Genomic DNA, 21,772 nt, shown 5'->3' on the forward strand with positions numbered 1-21,772 from the left:
CTTGGTTAATAAAGTAAATTACATAAAAATTATTCATTGTTGTTTTGAAAAAAGATAAGCACAATGAGTAAATTTAAATATAAGAAATGTAATAATAACAAACCTTATTTTAATTTGCTTTAAAACACTGCATCTTATAAATTCATTATATTTTAAAAAGGTAAATAAAAATTAATTATTTATTCTTCTGTAGTAACACTTTTGGTAGCAACAGTAGGTTCAGAAGAAGGTGCCTTGACTTTTGAACTAGTGAATAAATCAATATCAATTGGTGCATTATTCTCGACAGATTCTTTATATTTTCTATTGAGATAGAAAACAGAATAAAACCATATAAGGCAGAACAATATTAGAACACAAAGCGATATAGGAGCACCTCTACGAACATCTCTTGTTCCTAATAATGTAGTAATTGTAAATCCATAAACTGATCCAAAAGATTTCCCCAGCTTACCAAATACACCATCAAAAATACCTTTGTATTTCGCTCTTATAGAACCATCAATCTGCATAGACAAAGCCTCTTTTGTGATATCAAATGCTGCATATTTAGAAATCTTCATTAAAGATACACAAATGACACCAACAATATTTTCTAATTTGATTATAGAATCAGTTGACGGTAAACGGTAAATATCAAATATATTATCCTCTTTGTTTGTAATTGGGAAGTTTAAATAAGCTAATACAAAAGTACCAAAAGCAGAAAAAAAAGTAATAATAGGACATAGAATGGCTATTGTAATCCATCCTTTTGTTTTAATAAGCCTTGGAAAAGGGGTAAGTAGCAAAATCATGACAATGACAGCAACTCCAGATTGTTCAATTGATGTATAAATTGAAGCATAGGTAGATTTTGCCTCACCAGTTTCATTAGCACCGACAGCTAAAGCAGATTTATAAGCTGACTCAATAATATTCGTAGAAACAGCATAAAATAATACGACTAATGACATATTCAACAGTAGTTTAGATTTACTCATCTCAATAAGTCCATCAACAAATCCAACCTTCACTTTACTCTTCTTTTTAGTAAAAGTCTTTCTAACAAACATTGGTTTGCTAGTAACATTATTTTCTAAATATTTTTTTAGAAGATAAATTACAGCACAGAGAATTCCACTCAGACAAAAAAATCCATTAAAAAATCTTTCGGCCGCAACATACGACATTTTAGATTTACTTACACTATAAAAGTAATTTATCATTCCTGAAAGAAGTAAAGCCAAATTAGATCCAACATAAAATAAAGGGACAAATCTAGCGGACTGTCCAGGAGTCGAAAGACCATTAGCAAACGTCATAAATAAATATGAAAGAATCAAACTACCAAACATTTCAGATAAAACATAGATAGCAGAACTTGTCCATTCATTGAAAACAAGTGCAATAGAAAATAAAAAATCTGTACTTCTGGCAACAGCTTTTCCATCAGCAAAAATATCTTTGGCCCAAAACGGTTGAATCTGAATATAATCACTAAAGGGAAGTAATAAACTACCAAGTATAGTAAATGCAACAGCGAAAACTATTAAAGTTACATCAAATATTTTTGTAAAAGGATATTTATCTAAAGCTTTCTGAATAATACCTACTGAAATAAATGAGAACGGAAGGATAATAACAAATTTCAAAAAGAAAATTGACGCTGGGAGTTGTTTACCAATAACAGCGGCATCTTTAAGCACTCTAGCCACCGAATAAATAAAGGAGATAATAAAGAACATAGCTGCCATGATCCAAAACATCTTTCTCTCAACCTTTGCTACTCTAATAAGTGAATATATACCAGAACCATTGCTGGCCTCATACTCAATTTCATCTTCTGTAGGAAGAGCAGAGTTTTCGTTATTTTGTAGAACTTTCGAATTGTCTACTGACATTTTTTGGGGTCACATAAAAAAATATATAAATAAAAAAAAAGGAGAATTTTTTATAAAAAAGTTTACATATTTTTTGCTAATTGTTGTTTTAAAACAAAAAAAAATATTTTTTTGAATTTAATTAAATAAATTTATAAGTCTTATTTAAGTACTAAAAAATAAAAATTTTGCATAAAAATTATAATTGTAATCAAACATTTGTATTTGAATGACATTTTAAAGATTTGATTTTTTAACCCTTTGTCAAATTAACAACTTTGTTTTCTTGAATTTATAAAATTAAAATTTCGCTTATTAAATAAATTTTTATTAAATCTCTAAATTACTTTGCTAATTTGCAATTATTGGTATTCTAATGCATAATTTAAGGAGTAAAAATATTTTAGAGAATTTATTTATAACTAGTCTCAAAATATTTAATTATAACACAATTGGTATATTAAAATTGGTAAATTGTCATAGAAGTATTCTAGAATAATAAACACATGTAAAAATAATTTTATTATAGTTTAATTTTCTTGCTACTTGTTTATTGTCTACATGCATGACAACTACAAAATTTACAAAATTAAATATGCACATTTTTATTTTCTTATTCAGATTTAGCAAGTTTGTTTAGTGTAGTATATTGCATCGTGAATAAACATTATAAAAATTATATTTTTTATTTAATTAATATTTTAATTTTACTATTATTTTATAAATATTTAAAATTAAACAAATTTCTTTTTCTAATTTTTTATAGAAGAAGTTAAATATCAAACTGCTACTTGTTAAAAAATTAGACATTTCTTTATGCTAAAATTATTCCTGTGTGAAATTTAGAATAAAGTGTACTGGCAGTTTTAAAATAATGCCAGGGTAATCTTTTATGTTAAATTTAAATAACATATAAATTTATTATTAGTATAATTAGTTATACAATGTGTTTTCCCATTTAGTAATAAGTATTCTAATATTATTGTTTTAACAAAGTAGATATTTGTTGTAAATTTTTTCTATAAATTATATGTTAGCTAGACTTTCAATACTATTCTTCTTTTTTGTATATATTTACCCCTTAATGAGCCTTAGAGAAGATGTATACAATATCTTTAATACAGATGGTAAAATATTACAAATTGAATATGGCCTAGAGGCAGTTAATAAATCCCTTCCTTTAGTTGTACTAAAAAATAAAAATACTATTGTGTGTGCAGCTAAAAAGAATCAAGGAGATTTGCTAGAAGATGAAGTCCAGACAAGTTTTCAACCTATCTATTCTAACATATATTCAGCTTTTACCGGTAACTGGCCTGATGTATATACTGTCAATTCTAAATGCAAAGATCTTGCATACAAGGCATCTTATAAGTTAGGATATTCTGTTACACCAGATATTCTTTGTAGACAACTTGCAGATAACTTACAGGTATTAATGCAATCTACCGGTGAAAGAAGCCCTGCTTTTGCTGGTACTCTTTTTGGCTTTGATAATGGTAAGCCTATTATATACATGACAAATATTTCTGCAGTGTGTTATCCTGTTTATGGTTCTATGGTAGGTACTAAATATCAGAACATGTTTAAATATGTTGAGAAGCATTATAATGAAGATGTGGATGATAATAAATTGTTTGAGCTGGCTGTAGGTGCTTTACTGGAGAGCTTGGGAGAAAATTCAGTTTATCATGAAATTGAAGTGGCTTATCTAAAGAATAATGAAATACTTAAATATCTTAATGATAAAGAGATAGAAACTTTACTTTTGTCTATAGCTGATAAATAAATGGTTTTAAAAATTTATAATAATTTTTTACTTAACAATCTCTTATTTAAATCCTTTTTTACAAACAAATTCATCTGATTTTGTTAATGTTTTGTAGATTAAAATAAATTAATTATAAAGTTAAAAACATTTAATAAATAGTAACTATTTTTATAAAAGTAAATCTAATAATACATAAATTGGTTTATATTTCTCTTTGTTCTTTTACTTTTATTTTATTTAGTGCTTCTTTTAGACCTTTTTTATAAGTAAATCTGTCAGTAATTGATAATAAAGTTGAAAGTACGAAATGATAACTATTTAAATAATAAAGTAATTGTATCTCTGTTTCATTATTATTATAAGATAAAGCAATAGTTTCATATATAGAATAAAGTGATAATACTATAAATAATATTATTATTATATATTTAGCAATTAAATCTTCCTCCTCTTCTTCTTCCCTTTCTAGAACTTTTATTAAAAATACTGGTATTGTCATTATTAAAAATCCTGCTTTAAATCCTTGTACTTGTAAAAATGTATGTAAAAATACTATTACAATAAAAAGAGTATATGTTAGGCTTTTTACTGCTGCATATATTTGTCTGATAATATAAATATTTTTTATATCTACGCCTACACCTATTCTTTTACTATAATTTTGTAATACCATTTCATACACGTCGGGCCAATAAATTAAAATATAAAAAGCTAAAAGAATAGCAGAAGTGCTGTATGTAAAAAGTGGTATATAAAATTTTCTTAATAAATAAATGTATATATATGACCCAAATACTTCTAATTTAACTAATATTAATTCTACAAGTCCTGGAATTTCATTTCTATAATAAAAATCAGCAATGGCAATAAATGCTTTAAATTCTAATAGAGCAAGATAGAAAATTGATATTGCGTCATTTTTTTTAGTACTGGTCCTAAAATCATTAATACTACCGTATATTGTAAATTTAGTTAAATCTACTAGATATATTATAAAATAGCCAAACATAAATCCCTTCATTAGCATAAATTTTATTTATCATAAATACACAAATAAAGTTTATTTTATTTTTAAAATTAAAAAATTAATATTTATTTCTAATTTTAAAAGTAAAAAAAAAATATTTAAATATTTTAAGATTAATTTAATTTTATGATTTAATTTAAAAATTTGCATAAATTGCAATAAAAAGTTAAAGCAAAGGTACAATTATGCTACAATCTAAATTTAGCACTAGTATACGATTTGAAATAAACAAAAAGTTGTTAAATGATAAAAATTACTGGAGGTTTTGTCAATAAATATAAATCAGTAGATTTAATGTACAAATTTCACGATAATTTCTAAAAAAAGCTGCTAAGCAAAATTTTATAAATGTTAAAAACATTTTTTTATGGTTAGTAAATGCTTAAAAAACTTGGGTTTCATCATAAAAAGCAAACAATAAATAATTTAAATTGTTTTTATTTATCTATCAAAGACAACTTATTATACTCAACATCATCCTTAGACACAAAAAAAAAATTTAAATATTTTTTTAAACAATTACAAAGATATCTAAGGTTTTATTTTTTTCTTACAAAATTAATATTCTTTACGTTTTGATTAAATGTATATAACAAAATACCAAACATTCCAATTAAGAGTGACAACATTTTGTAATAACAAATCTTTTCATTTATAAAAATAAATCCTGTAAATCCCATAATTACCTTATTTAGTGCTCCTAGCATACTATATGTTGTGGATGACAAGCAAGCTAAAACCATTGCTGTTGTAAATGAGGTAAGTAATGCGCAAATGCTTGATATTATAATGTATACAATTACAGTATTAGGAATACCAGTATAGCTATTTCTTTCGTTAACATAGGATATTATTCCTATTATAAAAAAACTAATTAAATTTGGAAAAAATATTGATTCTGCAACATTTCTATTTTCAAGTAAAATAATATGACGCAAAGATACAATATATATTGTAGTACTTACTACATTCACTATTATCCATATATTGCCATATAATTCGTTTTTGAAAAAGTTTATATATGATGCGGCAATCATCAACAAAAATGATACAATTTCTAGTAAATTAATAAATCTTTTAAATAAAAAATATTCTACTATAGCAACTATTAAAATGCTACTATTTTTTACGAGGGTATAAAGTGAAATATCAAGGTACTGAAGAGATTTTGAGCCAGAAAATATCATTACACAAAGAAATACAGAAGGAATTAACCACATTTTATAGTTATTTATACATAGTCTACACATACCACAATATTTTAGAGATAACAAAATACTGCAGATAAAAAATGACTGCATTACAACTAGAAGGAATGGAACTTGAAAATTAAGGATTGTGAGAATATACTTGTTTAGAACTGTTGTCGATAAAGAAATTATTAAATAAGAGACAGATATACTAAATATGTAGATAAAAGATTTCTTCATGTTTATAATAAAATTTATGTTTATAACTTCGAAACACAAAACTTGTTACAATATAATAAATTCTTGAAATACATTTTAATTTACTCACAATTATTTTTTACTTTATTTAGCAAAATCTTAAGATCATTAATTGAACTAATGTCTACATTATTATCTTCTACTGATTCTAATATTTTTTTTAGGATTTTTAAAGTATTTTTAAGGCAATTTTTAGATTCTTGGAATTTTGCTTCATTCATGGGTTTGTTTCTAAATTTTTACATAAAATATAAATATAATTTTTTTATCTTTGCATGAAAGAAGTTCTTGACTACAATGTAAAACCTGAACATTGCAATTTAAAAAGTGTAATAAAAAGGATTATTATAGAAGGATGTAAAGATAGACTTAATAGCTTTTGAAAGTACTAGTCAACACAATTTATATTTTCTTGATTTGCTTAAAGTTAGACTGGGGGTAAATGATTCTAAAAAGAGGATTCCGATTAATTCATAAAAATGTTATGCCTTGTAAAAATTGAATAAGGTGAAACTAGTACAGAAAATAACTTTTTGGGGGTTAAAACTTAAAAATAGACTTTTATGATATATTAAGATTTCATAAATCAAAATATAATGGAGATAATTTGTTTTATACAGATTTTGAGTCCTTTAATGCAAAAAAGGCGTTTTTTTGCTAAGACTGGACTAATATGAAAGTTGGTTTTGATGTAGTTATCAAACTATTAGAAAGACATAATGCATTGAGTAGTTCTAGATTAAAAAAGTAAAAAACGACTTTTATATTTTTTATACTTTACCTAAAATGTCTACTTATATTGTAGCATACATTTCTGGTAAATTGGAAACTTATGAAACAAAAACTAAAAGAGGCATTTTATAAGTGTTTATGCACAAGGATAAACAAAAAAGAATATTCAGGTAAAATAACAATTACTGCCTTGATTTTATTGAAAAATATTTTGAAACAAACTATCCTCTTCCAAAACTTGATTTTGTTACAATTCCTATATTTATTAGTAGGACAATGGAAAATTGGGGACTAGTCACTTTTAGGAAAATATCATTATTATATGATAAAAATATTAGCAGTCAAAGACCTAGGAAAAGAATAGCAGAGACAGTATGCCATGAATTGGCCATGTGTGGTTTGGTTAATTGGTGACAATGAAATGGTGGAATGATTTGTGGCTTAATGAAGGGTTTTCTACATGGGTATCATGTCTAGCCATAAATAATATTCCTAAAGAAATTATTAACTGGAATGTATGGCCTGAATTTATTATGGCAGATATTGAATCTGGAATGCGACATGATTTTCTTAAAAATTTTAATCTTATAGCTGAAACAGTTAATAAGCTTGTTGATATAAGTCGGATTTTTTATACTATTTCTTATTCTAAAGGAAGTATCTATAATAAGAATGTTAGAAGGTTATATTGGTGAAAAAGAATTTTAAAAAAGAATTAAAGATCATTTAAATAAATTTAAATATTCTAATACGTGTGATTACAATCTTTGGTTATTTAAAAACTGTCGAAGTCGAGAAAAGAAACAAATATGGCTTATTAGTCAATCATTGTGGAGCCCTATATGACTATAAAACAAAATTAGTCTCATATGCGATGACTTAATAAGGTATTGTAACGACTTATAGCAATACAGGAAAAAGTTAATATCGACAAACAAATTGCGGCTAATGTTCAGTCCAGAGTTCTAAAGATGACTTAAGAAAGTATGACCATGAAAGCTCGGAGAGGAGTTGAAACTGGAGAAATTAATTCAGGAGTACAAGAGTTGACATACATAGGTGCTGGAAGGGAACGTCTGAATTATTAAGCGAGTGTGAACAATGTTTAATTTGTATAAAGAAGAAATTATACCTAACATTAAATTATTTTATTCTAATGCATGCACAAAAGATTTATGGTTATCATTTTTTGAAGAGTTTTATGTACAAGTTATTATAAATGACTGAATTACAAGACAAGGATTTTTCATTCAAATATTAAATATACATTAGAATGTACTAAAAGTACTTTAATTTTAGATAGCGATAATCCTGCTGATGTTGATCCTAGGCAATACTGTCTTATTATTAAACAACAGAGATTTTTACTATCTGGTCCAAGCAACAGAGATTTATGGAAAATTTCAATAAAAATAAGATAATTCGGTGAAACAAAAAGCATTGAGAATATTTTAATAATTGAAAAATAAAATTTATAAATATAATTATGAAGCTTCTAGAGCTTATAGAAGGAGGTTTTATTGCAAAATTTGTTAATTCAATAAAGAAAAGCGTATCTATAAGTAGCGGGTTAGCTATTATAAATGACATTTTTTCAACTGCAATTTCAGGTAGGAAAAGCTTATCGTCTTTTGATCCATTACATTTTAGCTTGCTGTTTTATATTTTTTAACCCTACTAATAAAGCTCCAAGAGGGAATAAATGCAAATACAAACAATTTCATATTGTATCTTTATAAATTACCAAATTGTTTTTATGAACATTGGTTAGCAAACTATGTTTTCGAAAAGAGTTGTCAAACAACGTGATATGCCTAGAAAAAAATGTAGAAATTTTAGTTATAGATAAAATAAGTGAATTGCTTAGGTTAATAATTCTTATTTTAAAATTTGTAAGTAGAAATGTTGGATATAAAGTTGTCGATATGCTGCTACAACCTTGGCACAGTATAGAAAGAATGCTTAAGAAGACAATCTTATAAATAAAAAAAAAAATAAGAGTATTACGCATTTGTCAAGATATGATATTTTTTAAAGTTAAAATATGAAATACAAAACAATTATCTCGCTCAGTGTATGCGAGTTGGTGGCCGGACATATAAAATTACTTTATTACAATGAGATCTTGAAAAAATTTAACCACACGAAATTATGCAGGCTTAGGAAGAATCTAAATTTGTCAATGGTGGAATATTTAAGATATCTTATTACGAAATATATTATACAGAGAAGACCGCGCAAGTGCTCTGTAAAATACAAATGTATTTTTCGACAAAAGAGAAAAATATTTACATTGTACTGAAAGAGTCAATTATCATACCACATGTCTATACAATGTGATAAAGTGTTGTCACGTGACTATATGAGAAGACACACTTAAAATGATTATGAAGACTCAACAACAGACAGTCAAAGGTTCTTTATTAATTTAGAAGAACAAATTGGAGAAAATGAACTAATAAACTTATTAAATAAAGGAATGGTGCAGCTTGGAGACGAAAATCAACAATGTATTCTCATTTAAATTAAATTTTTTATTTAATTAGACATAGCAAGGGCCTTTAAGGTCATTCACTTACTATTGTGTAACTAATAAGGTAAAAAAAAGAGATCAGAAGGGATTAAAGTACAGAAATACAAACAAGTTAGAAAGCGTAAATAAGATTATTCTTAAATATTTAAAGTGAAATATAGTAAATTAGATAAATTTTTATTAGACGAGATTAATAAAGATATTTTGATAGATGAAGTCGAAATAATATTATTTGACACTCATAGACCAGCAGCATTCAAAAAAGGGCGCAAATATGTGTGCTTGTAATCCATTTAGAATCTTTCTACAAATCCAAGAACAAAATTATTTTATACGTGGTGACGTGGAACGGTTTATAACAAAATGTCACAGCAGTATAAAACTTACATCGGGATTGACAATTGAATTTGGCATATTGTTATTTCAAAATGATAATGTAAAGCTTAGCTATGTAAAGACGCAGTAGAAGTCTTACACAGCTAAAGAAATTGTCAATATGTAGAAGATGCACAGTACAAATAGAAGAGCTAATCGATAAGCAGGTATTTATTGTAGAATAAAGAAAATACAATAATTAATTAAAACTTCACCCCAAAATAAATTTTTCTATTGTCTTACTAGTATTTTATATGCTTCTTAGAAACAATAAAAAGCAAGAAAATCCACACAACTAGATTTAATTAAAAAGTATATAATTTTGCTTAACAAACTTGTAAAATGGCTTGCTATTAAAATATTTGTATTCAATTGACTTTAAATAACTAACATTGCTTTTTCGATGTTTATTATAAAAAATTGGAATTTTATAAGAAAGCAATATCATTAATTTTTTATTTGAAGATATGACATAAAAAATCACTAATTATAGATAATTACTAAAAGATGTATAAACAGTATTCTATTCAATAAGAGATCTAGGTACCTGTATTTCAAAATAAATTTTTTCTTCATTTTTAAATAAAAATTGCAAGCATAAAACATTAGCACTAAATAAAAACAGAACATTATCTACAAAATTTAGTATTGGATGTACAATATCTGTCCATTCATTACTACAGCAGAATGATAACTCGCCCGTCTCTATAAAAGACAGTTTCTTTATTTCAATTTCTTCTATTGCTTCTTTTCCAATTTTCCTTATAAATAGCTTTGTATCTTCTATCTCATATTTAACAAGGCCGGTCATATTTGAAAAGATAGATATAACCTTATTCGTAACTACAAATTTCGTATAGATGTCTAATATTTCTTCATATTGGTGGTGTATACTTAGCGTAAATGGAATTTTGATATAAGAAATAGATGTGTACACTTTAACTTGATCAATGTTTACTTCAAAATTATTGGTATCTAGAAGAATTAAAGCATCATATAAATATTTCGGATTTATAGTAAATTTATTGCATGATTCAGAAGTGTTAAATATTGTATTTGGTATGTTAATGTAATATTTTTGTAAGGCAATAGATTCTAAGAGCATTGAATCTTTATTTATGCTTAGATTTATTTTATCTTTATTCTTAAATATTGAAAGAATAGACATAAAAATATTTTTATTTTTTAGTTCTACAATCATAGAAGGCTAAAAAAAATATAGAAAGTAATACTATAAAGTAATTGTTTTTTAGATTGAAAATTTAATTGAAATATTTATAAATTGGAGTACATCCTTGTATTATTTAGATATTATGTCAAGTACAGTTTTTTATTATTTGATAATAAAACTATCAAAATGTTATAATAGCTTGTAGAGTAAAGACTCAAAAAGTAGTGTTAAGATAATAGATATTTATAAAATTGTATAATGCCATGTCTATGTGAAATGTTGCAGCATTCTAAGAATGAAAGATATAAAGACCTGTGTTTAATAAAAGCTTTCATAGAGGATATATTTTATTTATAAGTTTCTTTAAGTGCTTTTATAATTGTTAAAAGGATTTTATTAATTATTGGAAGAACCAATACTTTATTGTGATTAAAGATTCTTTTATTGGCTACCGTTAGTCAGTTCTTGAAGGGCATGCCAATATTAAAATTAATATTTGACGAAGAAATTCTTTATAGTTATAAACTTTGTACTTAGTTATTAACACTAGCTAGTCAATTTTTGTTCTAAATTACAATTTTAAAAGTTGTTTTATTGTAATTTTATTATTAACAAAATGAAATATGAAGCTGATTTAAGAACTGGTTTGTAAATATTATATTTTTATATGACAACTCTTTAGATACTAACATTTATTTATTGTTACTTTTATAAAACTTAAGTACTATTACAATCTTAACTATGTTAAAATTTCAATTTAAAAATTTATTATTTTAGATGTAAAACACCAAATAAATTTAATTTTTTTACTAAAATACAATGAAAAAACTTTATTGTCTATAAATTTTATACTTTAGTGTGTATTAAGCTAGATTAATTATATTTTTTTTATATTAATTTTTTTAAAAGCTGTCAATATTTTATAGCTTTTAAGACAAATAGACATTTTTAACAATTTTGAAAAGTAATAAAAAGTTTTTTCTTTTTTGTTAAAAGACAAAAAATAAGGTACATGTCAAACTTTAAATTGATTCAAAACAAAACTAGTAAATTTAAAAAGTATTAGTATCTTTTTTATTTAATTTTATCTATATAAAACAACATTTTTTTTAAAATTATATTTTTAAAATTCAAATAGTTAGACAGATTCAAATATAAATCAACATGTTTGATGTCAAAAACTCAAAATAAAAACATTTAAAATAAATTCCGCATAATTTGTAGAAATTCTCAATGACGCGCCGGTGAGTCATGTCCAAAAATTAGAATTGAATTTTGAACATTTCAATTAAAAAAAATTCTAAGAAAATGTTATGACATTTAAAAAATTACGCAAAATAAATATAAAATAAAGACATTAAAATATAAAATAACTTCTAATATGTTACAATTTATTTTCTATAATTTATAACCCAAATGATAGAAAAGAAAGATGTTAAATGTATTAAAAAGACACATTGTGGAATATTTTATGATAATTTTATTGTTTATATTAAAAACAAATTTGTTAAAACAAATTTACAAGAACTAAGAATAATGAATAAGCCTATTATTATAAAATATGAAGAAGAAAAATTAATACAGTACGAATATTATAAAAGAATTGGATTAAGACACCCATTTTTAGTAAATATTTTATTTGGATTTCAAGATTATGATAATTTATATTTATTTTCTGATTTTGCAAATACGAATTTTATAGATTTTTTAAGATTACGAAACGTTTTTACCAAAAAAGCAGCAAAATTTTACATTTGTGAAATTATTTTAGCTGTAGAATATTTACATAGTAAAAGACTTACCTATGGGTTTTTTATTTTTAAAAATATTTTTGTAAATGATGCAGGACATATAAAAATGAAATACGATTTTTTAAATGCCATTTTAGAAAAACGCGGAGGTGTTCGTGATTTTATAGAATATACAGCGCCTGAATATATTTTAACGGGTATAATAACACAATCTACAGATATTTGGCAAATAGGAATAATATTGTACCATATGTTAATTGGAAATACACCATTTGAAAATGATTCTTATGATACAATTAAACAAGGAATTTTAACAGATGATATAATATTTCCTGATTTTATAGATAGTCATGCGAAGGATCTTATTTGTAAATTATTAGAAAAAGATCCAAGTAAGCGTATTAATTTTATGCAAATTAAAAGTCACGAATTTTTCAAAAATGTAAACTGGGATGCAGTGTACAATAAAGAGTTAGAACCACCTTTCTTTTTTAAAGAAGTAGATAAATATAAAAATGCATCCCCTGCAGACTTAGATAAAATATATACATCTGATTATTATAAAAATCAGACTAAAGATGGATATGGTAAAGTGTTTAGATATTTTGGCACAGTAGATGTAGAAGATCCATATGTAAAATAATAAATTTTTTGACAACCATTTTTAGATTAAAGTTGCATAAATAGTAAATATTTATATAGTTTGTTTAAAATTAAATAGAATTTACAAACAAACTGTCAAATAAATATAAAATTTGTTTTTTTATAATTTAAATTGAACAATTACCAGAAAATGAATGCAACATATTTTTGTGCAAAAAAACTATTGGTGCAAAAAATTACTGGTACATAAAAACTATTAGTACATAAAAATTATACCTACTAAGAATCAATCATCAAGAACCAATTTATTAGTCAAACTCCTTAATAGCACAAGTTGGAGCTTTTTCTTTCTCCTCTGTTGTGATAGGAGCTTTTTCTTTCTCCTCTGTTGTGATAGGAGCCTTTTTTTTCTCCTCTGTTGTGATAGGAGCTTTTTCTTTCTCCTCTGTTGCGATAGGAGCTTTTTCTTTCTCCTCTGTTGTGATAGGAGCTCTTTCTTTCTCCTCTGTTGCGATAGCAGCCCCTTCTAACACTTCAGATAAAAAATACTTAGATATCCTGTCCAGCACCCAGTTTTTTACAAAACTGGGCAGAGCACCTTTAATTGTCTCAGTAAGCGTAAATACCCGAGGTAGAAATAGAGACTTTTTATCAGTTTTTATAGCATCAACTACACTTTCTGCCACATTATTAACATCTAACGTACCATAATCTTTAATCTCTTTAAACATATCAGTATTAATTTTATAAGGATACACAATCAGTGTATCATGTCCTTCCCGTTGCAAACCTTCATTAAAGGTGTGTATAAAACTTTTACATGCACAGTACATAGAGTAATATTCCATACCATTAAATGCTAATACAGAATCTATAAATACAAATTTCTTATGCTTCACATTCTTAAAAAACCACAGGTGACTACTTATGTTGAGTGCTATCATTTCACACATCTCTTTAAATTCTGCATCTTTAACCAGCTTGGGCCCCATACTCATCCCTACATTAGCAATAAATACGTCAACCGTAAAAGGCTGAGGTCTCTCTTTTAACAAGTCACATCGAACATAACTAACGTTAGGAAGTTCACTAAGCTCTTGACACATGTCAGAACTATCAACGACCACAACTTCTTCACAAATATTAACTAGAATCTTTACAAGGGCTAGTCCTAATCCTCCATTTCCACCTGAAATACCAACTATTGAACCCAATAAATTCATTGGGATTAAGAAAAAAAATTATTTAAATAGTCGCTTAATTATTTAAAAATTAATTAAATTTATTTTAAATGTATATAATTGAATGGCAAATATACTATTAACGTCTTTTAATTTATAAATTATAATCTTAATTTATATCTGTAATTTAGATCATTAAAATCTAAATTATTTTACTGTTATAAATTTTGTTAAATTTAATATTATTTAAGAATTTAATTATAAAATATAACGGTAAATTTTCAAGAAGTAAAGTGAAATAATCTGTAATTTATTGAGAATTGACAATCAAATTTGATTGTTTTTATTTTATACACAAAATTTTAAAAAGTTTTAGGTTACACTAAAATTTACTACATAAATAAGCAAAAAAATTAATTACATGTTTTTTGATAAATTTTAAAATAAAACTTTCTAAAATAATTTAAAATTCTTTTGTAATTTTCTTTACAACTTAAAAGTATTTAAATATAAATTTTATTTAACAGGCTGTGAAATTTAAGCCAAGAAGAAAAGGTCTTTTTACCTTTATTGTAAGAAAGTAATATATGTAACAGTAAAGTAAAAAATAATAAATTTAGGTTTTGTTTAGTTAGTCTTAAATATTATTAATGTTTTTTAACTTAAAAGATGTTAAAACAACATAATGTTAGGTATCTTCCTCTTAAAGTATACATTTATATAAATATATTTACTAAAGTACTTTCCTCTTAAATTATAAATTAACATGTAAATATATTTGCTTTTGATGATAAATTACAAAATTAGTTAAATGTTTATAAATATTCAAATATTTTATAACTATTTATGCGCATAAAATTGTAAAATTTAAAAATATTTAATTAACTTTCTTTTTTCTTAAAAAAAGTTTAGATACATTAGATAATATCCAACTTTCAACACAGAAGGGTATAATTCTAAATATAAACACAAATATTCTAAAAAACCAAGGTATCCAAATTTCCCTTTTATCCTTTTCTATTCCCAATACAACCTGTTTTGCTACATCTTCAGCTTTAAGAGTATAAATATCTTTTACTTCTTTAAACATTGGTGTATCAATTTTATAAGGATAAACAATCAGTGTATCCTTCCCTTCTCGTATTAGACTGTGATTAAGAATTCTAATAAATGCTTTACTGGCAGCATAAAAAGAATATTTTTCTAGCCCTACATAAGAAAGTACAGAATTAATAAACACAAACTTTTTATACTTAAAATTTTTATAAAACCATATTTGTAAGGAAATGTTTACATGTATCATTTTACACATCTCTTCATAGGACATATCATCTACTGTTTTAGGACCAACAGACATTCCCAGATTAGATATAAAAATATCTACATCTTGAATAGGTGGTTTCTCATTACTTAAATCTATTCTAATATAAGTTATTTTATCATGTTTAAGAAGTTGTTCAGATCTATCGATAATTATTATTCTACTACATTTATTCAATAGTAACTTGACTATTTCTCTTCCAAGGCCTTTATTGCCAGCTGTTATACAAACTGTTTTATTTGTTAATATCATAAATAGGGTAGCCTTGTAAAAATATTTATATTATGTGTCATATATATCAAAAACAATTAAGCTTATAAGTTATATTAAATTTTATGATAAAAGATTTATTTATATTTAAGTAGTTCTTCTTTGTTAATTTTATAATTATTAATTTTTTCCTTATAAATCTGCTTTTTTATTTCTTCATATCTATTTACACTAAAAAGATTAAGCATGTTCCTCATTTGATATAATTTCTTTTGTATTTTATCAAATGAAATATAGAAATCTTTATTTTTATAAAATTCTAAAATTTTTATGTGGTTTTTTTCTTTCATAAAATTTAGTGTAGTAAGAAAGTTTACTACATCAAAAAGTTCATATTTTGAAGATAATAAGCCGAATGGTTTTATATTAAGACTACAAGAATCTTCTGTATCTTTATTTTCTAATATTATTACTTTATTTTCTTTTTTTAAATGTTCAATTTCTCCTTTTTTATTTCGAGTATACATTCTGTACACAGAAATTCCTAAAGGATCTATAAAATCATAAATATTCTTATTAATTAAACTATTATCTGTTATGAAAATAATATCATACATGTATCCTAAGTTAAATATAAATTCTTCGGTAAAATGACGTTTAGTAAAAATATAATTAAATTTCCAAAATGAAAATTTATAATTTAACAATGTAGTAAATGGATCTATCACTAAAATAGTCTTCTTAGATTTGTAAGTCTTAACACTGTCAAAAGAGGCATAAATTTTTTTAAAAATTTTTGTACAGCCAAATGCTAAAGCAAAGGATGAGAAAATAGGAATATTGGTGTGAATCATTTAGGGTAGAACAAAAATTTGTAATTTTATGAATCTATAAGATTAAATACTTAAAAAATAAATTTATATAAAATTTCACTCTTTATAAATATTAATCAAATTTAAACTAATATGAACAAGTTTTAGGCACAATTAAATATATCTAAATTCAGTAACTTCCTTAAAACACTAGATTTACCCACTTTATTTAAAAAATGTATAACCTTAATTCTACGATCAACTATTGCACTATCTATTTTTAATATTAAAAAATTATTATTTATAGAATTCTTTTCTTTAAAATATTCTTCAAATTTATGCCAGTGAAAATTAAAAATACCATTTTTATGTAACTTTTTGGCATAGCAAAGTATCTCAAAACTGCTTTCTTGAATTAAATTAAAATAAAAAATAATCAAATTTTTAAATTTTTCATAAATTAACATATCTGATTTAAGAAATTTAGAAATTACATCTGGTATAGCAAAATCTATAAAAATTTTAGGATCATCCCCTAAAATGTATTCAAAATCTATATTATAAAAATTTCCATAACTATCTATAATCATATTATCAAGTGTTCGATCTCCTACTCCAAATAAATAACTTATAAGTAAAGATATTGCATATGTTTTTAGAAAATTATTAAGTGAATTGTAAGAATCTTTTAAGATAGTATTTCGTAGATCTTTGTAATTTCTAAAATTCTTTATAGTTCTAGATTTTTTAATCTCAATTAAGTTTTGGTTTAAATGTATTTTACTCATTCTGTATTTAATATTTAGTATTTTAAATATATGATTGCTTAAGAGACTAACAAATAAATCATTTGACAGATCTGTGTTGGGTTTGTAGATGTAAGTAAATGTAATATCTTTTTTAAGTATTGTAAACTTTAAAGGAAGTGTTTTTGAATTATAAAATTTTTGCAATCTAATTTTTTTTGATTTAAATAATTTTACAAAACATCTTAAATTTGAAGTACTAGTTTCGTAATCTTTATGTGCAATAAGTTTGTAAATCTTTGAAATATCACTCGAAATAGAACTAATATTTTTAAATTTGATATTGCAATCTAGACTAAATGTAAAATCTTGCCTGTTATTTGTAAACGTTTTAGGCATTTTAGCTTGTGCAGAAGAAAAGTATTTTTTTATGACTACAATGAATGAACTTTCAAAGTAAATATTTCTAATGTTGTTAATTTTAAATCTGTAGAATAAATTGTATATAAAACTGCAAAATTTGCATCTATTTTTTAACAGCTTATTGTTCTGACAACTTATCGCTTTCTTTTCGGTTGATAATAAATCTGAATAATCTTTATTACTAATTAAATAATTGTAAATATGTTTGTCAAGTCTCATCATTTTAAGTAAATAAATTAATAATTTTAAACAAACTTTGAAACACTTCTGTTTATGCAGTTTCCTTAATAATAACACTATCACCATTCACATTTCTTGTAAGTCTATAATAGAAAGATAAACTTTCTCTACACATTATTGACAAAAAATCTTCATCATGTGTAATTATAATCAATTGTAAATTAGGATTAGTCTTTGTTATATTTACTAAAGTATAGGCAAGACTTTCTACATTTTCTTTGTCTAAATTTGTAGTAGGCTCATCAAGTGTTAAAACATTAAAATTGCAGCAAAAAACTCTACTTAAAGCCATTCTTAATAAAATATTGCCAATCATTTTTTGACCAGCACTGCTTCTATTTCTCATATCTAATTCTATATTATTTTTAACAATCATCATTTTGTAACTGTAATTTTTAGATCCATTTTCATTGATTATCAATTTAATATAATCTATATCATTACCTTTATAACAATTAGACCACAATTCTTTAAGATTAAGATTAATTTCTTCAATTTTATTGTAGTGATAGTCAATAATGCTTTTATCAAGAACAGTAATGCATTTATCGATATCATTGCACGATAACTCAATAATTTTATTTTCAACATATTTTTTGTTGTAAATGTGCACAACATCTTTATATTCAGTTTGTAGTTCAACTTCATAACTTTTTATTTGGTTTCTCAATTGACTGATCTCACCTTTTAGTATGTTTTTGTTCTCTAAAAGTTTATCATATTTAGTTTTCATTGTTTTTATTTTTGATTCAAGCGAGGTTAAATATTCTAATACTACATTACTAGAAGTATTAATATCTAAATTAAATTTGCTTTTTAAGGTTTCTTCTAGCAGTTTAATTTCATTTTCTATTTTTTTAAATTTATTTAAACTTTTATAGTACGTTAAATGCTCATTGACAGACGACAGTATTTGCTTTTTGTTATTAAGCTCATCTTTCAGTCTGAACATAAGATTTTTATTTTTTTGATTATGTTCTATTTTTTCAGATAACATGTTAGGATTAAACTCTTTAAAATTTTCTGTCAATATATTAAGTTTATGAGACAATTTATTATGTTTCTCTGTTAATTCTAGATAATTCTGTTTCTTAGAATAAAAATCATTTAATTTGTAATCAACTTCAAGTTTTTTCTTAAAAATACTGGTTTTAAGCGCCTCCATTTTTTCGTTTTTATTTTTACACTCTGTCTTTTTATCTTCATATTTTTTTTCAAGTACATTATTTCTACTAATTAATTCATCTAAATAATTCATTTGCATTTTAACATTTTTTATCTCCTTGCAAGTCTTGTACTTTTTAATATTTTTTTGAATATCTTCTAATTTAGCACAGCTTATAGGTTTTATATCTAAATTTTCTATTTCATTAAATAAATTAATATTATTCTTACATATATTAACCTCTTCCTCAAAATCTATAATTGATAGCTCAAAATCATTAATTTCATTCTTAATTGATGTTTTATAATTTTGAAGATTATCTAATAGTTCAGTTACATAGACGCAAAAATCTTGCATTTTATCTGTAGAAAATAATTTCAACATGAATTTATTATTTGTTTTTTCATTAAATTGTTGAATCCTTGAAAGTATTTCTTTTTTTACGTTATAATTATTCTCGGAAATTTTATGTTTTCTTAAAGCTTCATTGTTAGATAAATTTATTAATTTACTTTTATACTTATCCATACTTTCTATTGATCGTTCACATAAAAAACAGCGATAATTTTTATTACTGATATCTAAAATTCTGTGTGCTATATTTAAGTCCAAATATACAGTATCTTCTGTGTTATGTGATAAGCAGGATACATTATCATAAATTTTGTCATTGTAATTTTCAAATTTTGAAGTTATGAGTATAATTAAAGATTCTAGCTCATTTAAAAGCTTATCATTTTTTCTTATTTCTATTTTTGTATTTTTAATTTTTTCTATATTAGTTTTGACATTATCAATTTCTTTAAGTTTAGTTTTGTTTCGTAACAACTTTAAAATAGAATCCCTTTTATTGATTTTTTCTTCATTAATAATCATTTCTCTTGTTAAATTAACTGCTTTCTCATATTCATTTTCTAATTTTTTAAGAATTTCATCAAGATTTTCAATTTCAAAATAATCTTTTTCTTCATATTTGAAATTTTTTAAATATTCTAAAGATTTAATTTTCTTTCTATTCTCTTCAAGCTCTAAATAATATTTGTCACATTGGTTTTTTAAATCTGCTACAACCTTAATCTTTTTATTTAGCTCTTGATCATAACTTTTAAAAAATAATTCAAAAATATTTTTATAGTCATCTGACTTTACATTTTGTAAACCAAGTTTAATTTTTGTTTGAAATCGATCTTTTTGATCATTTAACCATTTTTCTAGTACTGAAATATTTTCAGAGCATGTTTGCAAAGCATTTAAAATCTGTATTTTTTCTGTCTCTAGCTTATTAACTTCTTGTTGTTTTTGTTCGTAAATTTGCTTATTCTTTTCTATTGATTGAATCTCTTGTTCTTGATTTTTAATCTGTTTTTCTAAATCTATAATTTGATTATTTATAGCATCTATATCAATTGTCTTAAATAAATTATTACATTCATCTTCGGTATATGTGATTTTAGACAGGTTTTTGAAATTAGAAATTTCTTTCTTTTTTTCAACAATAATGTTAATTTTACCTTGTTCTGTATTCAAATTAGCTAAAATGCTTGTACAATCTTTTTCGTTTTTTTCGAGAGCAGAAATATTACAAATCTTTTTTTCCAAATCTTCTTTTAATGTTGCGCATTTATTTTCTATTTCAAATTTTTTATCTCTAGCTTTTAACAAATATGACATTTCTGTGTCTATTACCTTACTTTTCGTAGCAATTTCTTTTTTTGCTTTTTTTAAATTTTCTAAAATCTTTGAATAACGCGTAGAAGAAAAAATTTCGTCAAATTTTTTTTTGATTGTTGCAGGTTCCGCTAAATACCACATTGTATCTTCTTGATGACAAAAAATAATATTTTCAAGAATACTAGTATTTATCTCCAAAATACTGCTTAAATCATCTTTATTTATTTTTCCACATGATGAGCGTAATGTATTATCAAAATCAATAATTTCTTTTGGATTGTTATTTACCCAAACATTAAATTCTAAAATTTTTTGTTCAGTCTTTTTTTGCTTTATGCTTGTTTGAATAATTTTTTGAATTACAATTTCTTTGTCATAAAAATTATGCAAATACAGTTTTATTTCAGCTTTGACTTCTGTATTATTAGCTAATCCACCATCGTAAATAAATGCACCTCCTTTTGAATTGGGTGGAAGAGTACCAGTTGTAATGTATTTAAGACATTCAATAAGTGTTGTTTTTCCCGTACCATTCTGCCCAACAATTAATGTTAATGGATGCTGAAAATCAATAGTTTGTGCTTTATTGGGATTATAAGAACGTACACCTTTAATTACTAATTTATGTAAAAAAGTCATTTATAAGGGTTTTAAGATTTATGCTACTTTTTTATCAAAAAAAATTATATAAAGTTTTAAATAAATTTAAAAATATTTTTGACATAACATT

General features: G+C 24.2%; 14 protein-coding genes across 14 annotated transcripts; 4 read left to right on the forward strand and 10 right to left on the reverse strand.

Annotated features, from left to right (window-relative positions):
• Window positions 1-179: 179 nt before the first annotated feature.
• Window positions 180-1,883, reverse strand: AAJ76_900033768 (atp adp translocase; the record flags this gene model as incomplete). Its single annotated transcript, XM_024476589.1, has 1 exon — window positions 180-1,883. One exon carries the CDS (start codon window positions 1,881-1,883, stop codon window positions 180-182), a length of 1,704 nt encoding a protein of 567 aa, XP_024331660.1.
• A 1,063-nt stretch (window positions 1,884-2,946) lies between these two features.
• AAJ76_900034832 (proteasome alpha subunit c6) lies at window positions 2,947-3,651 on the forward strand (the record flags this gene model as incomplete). Its single annotated transcript, XM_024476590.1, has 1 exon — window positions 2,947-3,651. The coding sequence occupies one exon, from the start codon at window positions 2,947-2,949 to the stop codon at window positions 3,649-3,651; it is 705 nt and encodes a 234-aa protein (XP_024331661.1).
• A 184-nt stretch (window positions 3,652-3,835) lies between these two features.
• On the reverse strand, window positions 3,836-4,654 carry AAJ76_900036539 (hypothetical protein; the record flags this gene model as incomplete). The annotated part of the gene is made up of 1 exon (XM_024476591.1): window positions 3,836-4,654. The coding sequence occupies one exon, from the start codon at window positions 4,652-4,654 to the stop codon at window positions 3,836-3,838; it is 819 nt and encodes a 272-aa protein (XP_024331662.1).
• A 545-nt stretch (window positions 4,655-5,199) lies between these two features.
• AAJ76_900037975 (udp-galactose transporter) lies at window positions 5,200-6,090 on the reverse strand (the record flags this gene model as incomplete). Its single annotated transcript, XM_024476593.1, has 1 exon — window positions 5,200-6,090. The coding sequence occupies one exon, from the start codon at window positions 6,088-6,090 to the stop codon at window positions 5,200-5,202; it is 891 nt and encodes a 296-aa protein (XP_024331663.1).
• An 80-nt stretch (window positions 6,091-6,170) lies between these two features.
• Window positions 6,171-6,329, reverse strand: AAJ76_900038214 (hypothetical protein; the record flags this gene model as incomplete). Its single annotated transcript, XM_024476594.1, has 1 exon — window positions 6,171-6,329. One exon carries the CDS (start codon window positions 6,327-6,329, stop codon window positions 6,171-6,173), a length of 159 nt encoding a protein of 52 aa, XP_024331664.1.
• A 1,997-nt stretch (window positions 6,330-8,326) lies between these two features.
• AAJ76_900040212 (hypothetical protein) lies at window positions 8,327-8,512 on the forward strand (the record flags this gene model as incomplete). Its single annotated transcript, XM_024476595.1, has 1 exon — window positions 8,327-8,512. One exon carries the CDS (start codon window positions 8,327-8,329, stop codon window positions 8,510-8,512), a length of 186 nt encoding a protein of 61 aa, XP_024331665.1.
• A 372-nt stretch (window positions 8,513-8,884) lies between these two features.
• AAJ76_900040770 (hypothetical protein) lies at window positions 8,885-9,142 on the forward strand (the record flags this gene model as incomplete). The annotated part of the gene is made up of 1 exon (XM_024476596.1): window positions 8,885-9,142. The coding sequence occupies one exon, from the start codon at window positions 8,885-8,887 to the stop codon at window positions 9,140-9,142; it is 258 nt and encodes an 85-aa protein (XP_024331666.1).
• Window positions 9,143-10,271: 1,129 nt separating this feature from the next.
• AAJ76_900042834 (hypothetical protein) lies at window positions 10,272-10,949 on the reverse strand (the record flags this gene model as incomplete). Its single annotated transcript, XM_024476597.1, has 1 exon — window positions 10,272-10,949. One exon carries the CDS (start codon window positions 10,947-10,949, stop codon window positions 10,272-10,274), a length of 678 nt encoding a protein of 225 aa, XP_024331667.1.
• A 1,386-nt stretch (window positions 10,950-12,335) lies between these two features.
• AAJ76_900044221 (ribosomal protein s6 kinase) lies at window positions 12,336-13,313 on the forward strand (the record flags this gene model as incomplete). Its single annotated transcript, XM_024476598.1, has 1 exon — window positions 12,336-13,313. The coding sequence occupies one exon, from the start codon at window positions 12,336-12,338 to the stop codon at window positions 13,311-13,313; it is 978 nt and encodes a 325-aa protein (XP_024331668.1).
• Window positions 13,314-13,581: 268 nt separating this feature from the next.
• Window positions 13,582-14,496, reverse strand: AAJ76_900046381 (oxidoreductase of the short chain dehydrogenase reductase family; the record flags this gene model as incomplete). The annotated part of the gene is made up of 1 exon (XM_024476599.1): window positions 13,582-14,496. The coding sequence occupies one exon, from the start codon at window positions 14,494-14,496 to the stop codon at window positions 13,582-13,584; it is 915 nt and encodes a 304-aa protein (XP_024331669.1).
• Window positions 14,497-15,331: 835 nt separating this feature from the next.
• Window positions 15,332-16,027, reverse strand: AAJ76_900047912 (oxidoreductase of the short chain dehydrogenase reductase family; the record flags this gene model as incomplete). The annotated part of the gene is made up of 1 exon (XM_024476600.1): window positions 15,332-16,027. One exon carries the CDS (start codon window positions 16,025-16,027, stop codon window positions 15,332-15,334), a length of 696 nt encoding a protein of 231 aa, XP_024331670.1.
• Window positions 16,028-16,122: 95 nt separating this feature from the next.
• On the reverse strand, window positions 16,123-16,839 carry AAJ76_900048724 (tfiif-interacting ctd phosphatase; the record flags this gene model as incomplete). Its single annotated transcript, XM_024476601.1, has 1 exon — window positions 16,123-16,839. One exon carries the CDS (start codon window positions 16,837-16,839, stop codon window positions 16,123-16,125), a length of 717 nt encoding a protein of 238 aa, XP_024331671.1.
• Window positions 16,840-16,961: 122 nt separating this feature from the next.
• AAJ76_900050073 (phosphatidyl inositol-3-kinase) lies at window positions 16,962-18,188 on the reverse strand (the record flags this gene model as incomplete). Its single annotated transcript, XM_024476602.1, has 1 exon — window positions 16,962-18,188. One exon carries the CDS (start codon window positions 18,186-18,188, stop codon window positions 16,962-16,964), a length of 1,227 nt encoding a protein of 408 aa, XP_024331672.1.
• A 49-nt stretch (window positions 18,189-18,237) lies between these two features.
• AAJ76_900053566 (dna repair protein rad50) lies at window positions 18,238-21,681 on the reverse strand (the record flags this gene model as incomplete). The annotated part of the gene is made up of 1 exon (XM_024476605.1): window positions 18,238-21,681. One exon carries the CDS (start codon window positions 21,679-21,681, stop codon window positions 18,238-18,240), a length of 3,444 nt encoding a protein of 1,147 aa, XP_024331673.1.
• Between the last annotated feature and the right edge of the window lie 91 nt (window positions 21,682-21,772).

The sequence above is a fragment of the Vairimorpha ceranae genome, assembly GCF_000988165.1.
Source record: "Vairimorpha ceranae strain PA08 1199 chromosome Unknown NODE_9, whole genome shotgun sequence".
In the NCBI taxonomy this organism is placed as follows: Eukaryota; Fungi; Microsporidia; family Nosematidae; genus Vairimorpha; species Vairimorpha ceranae.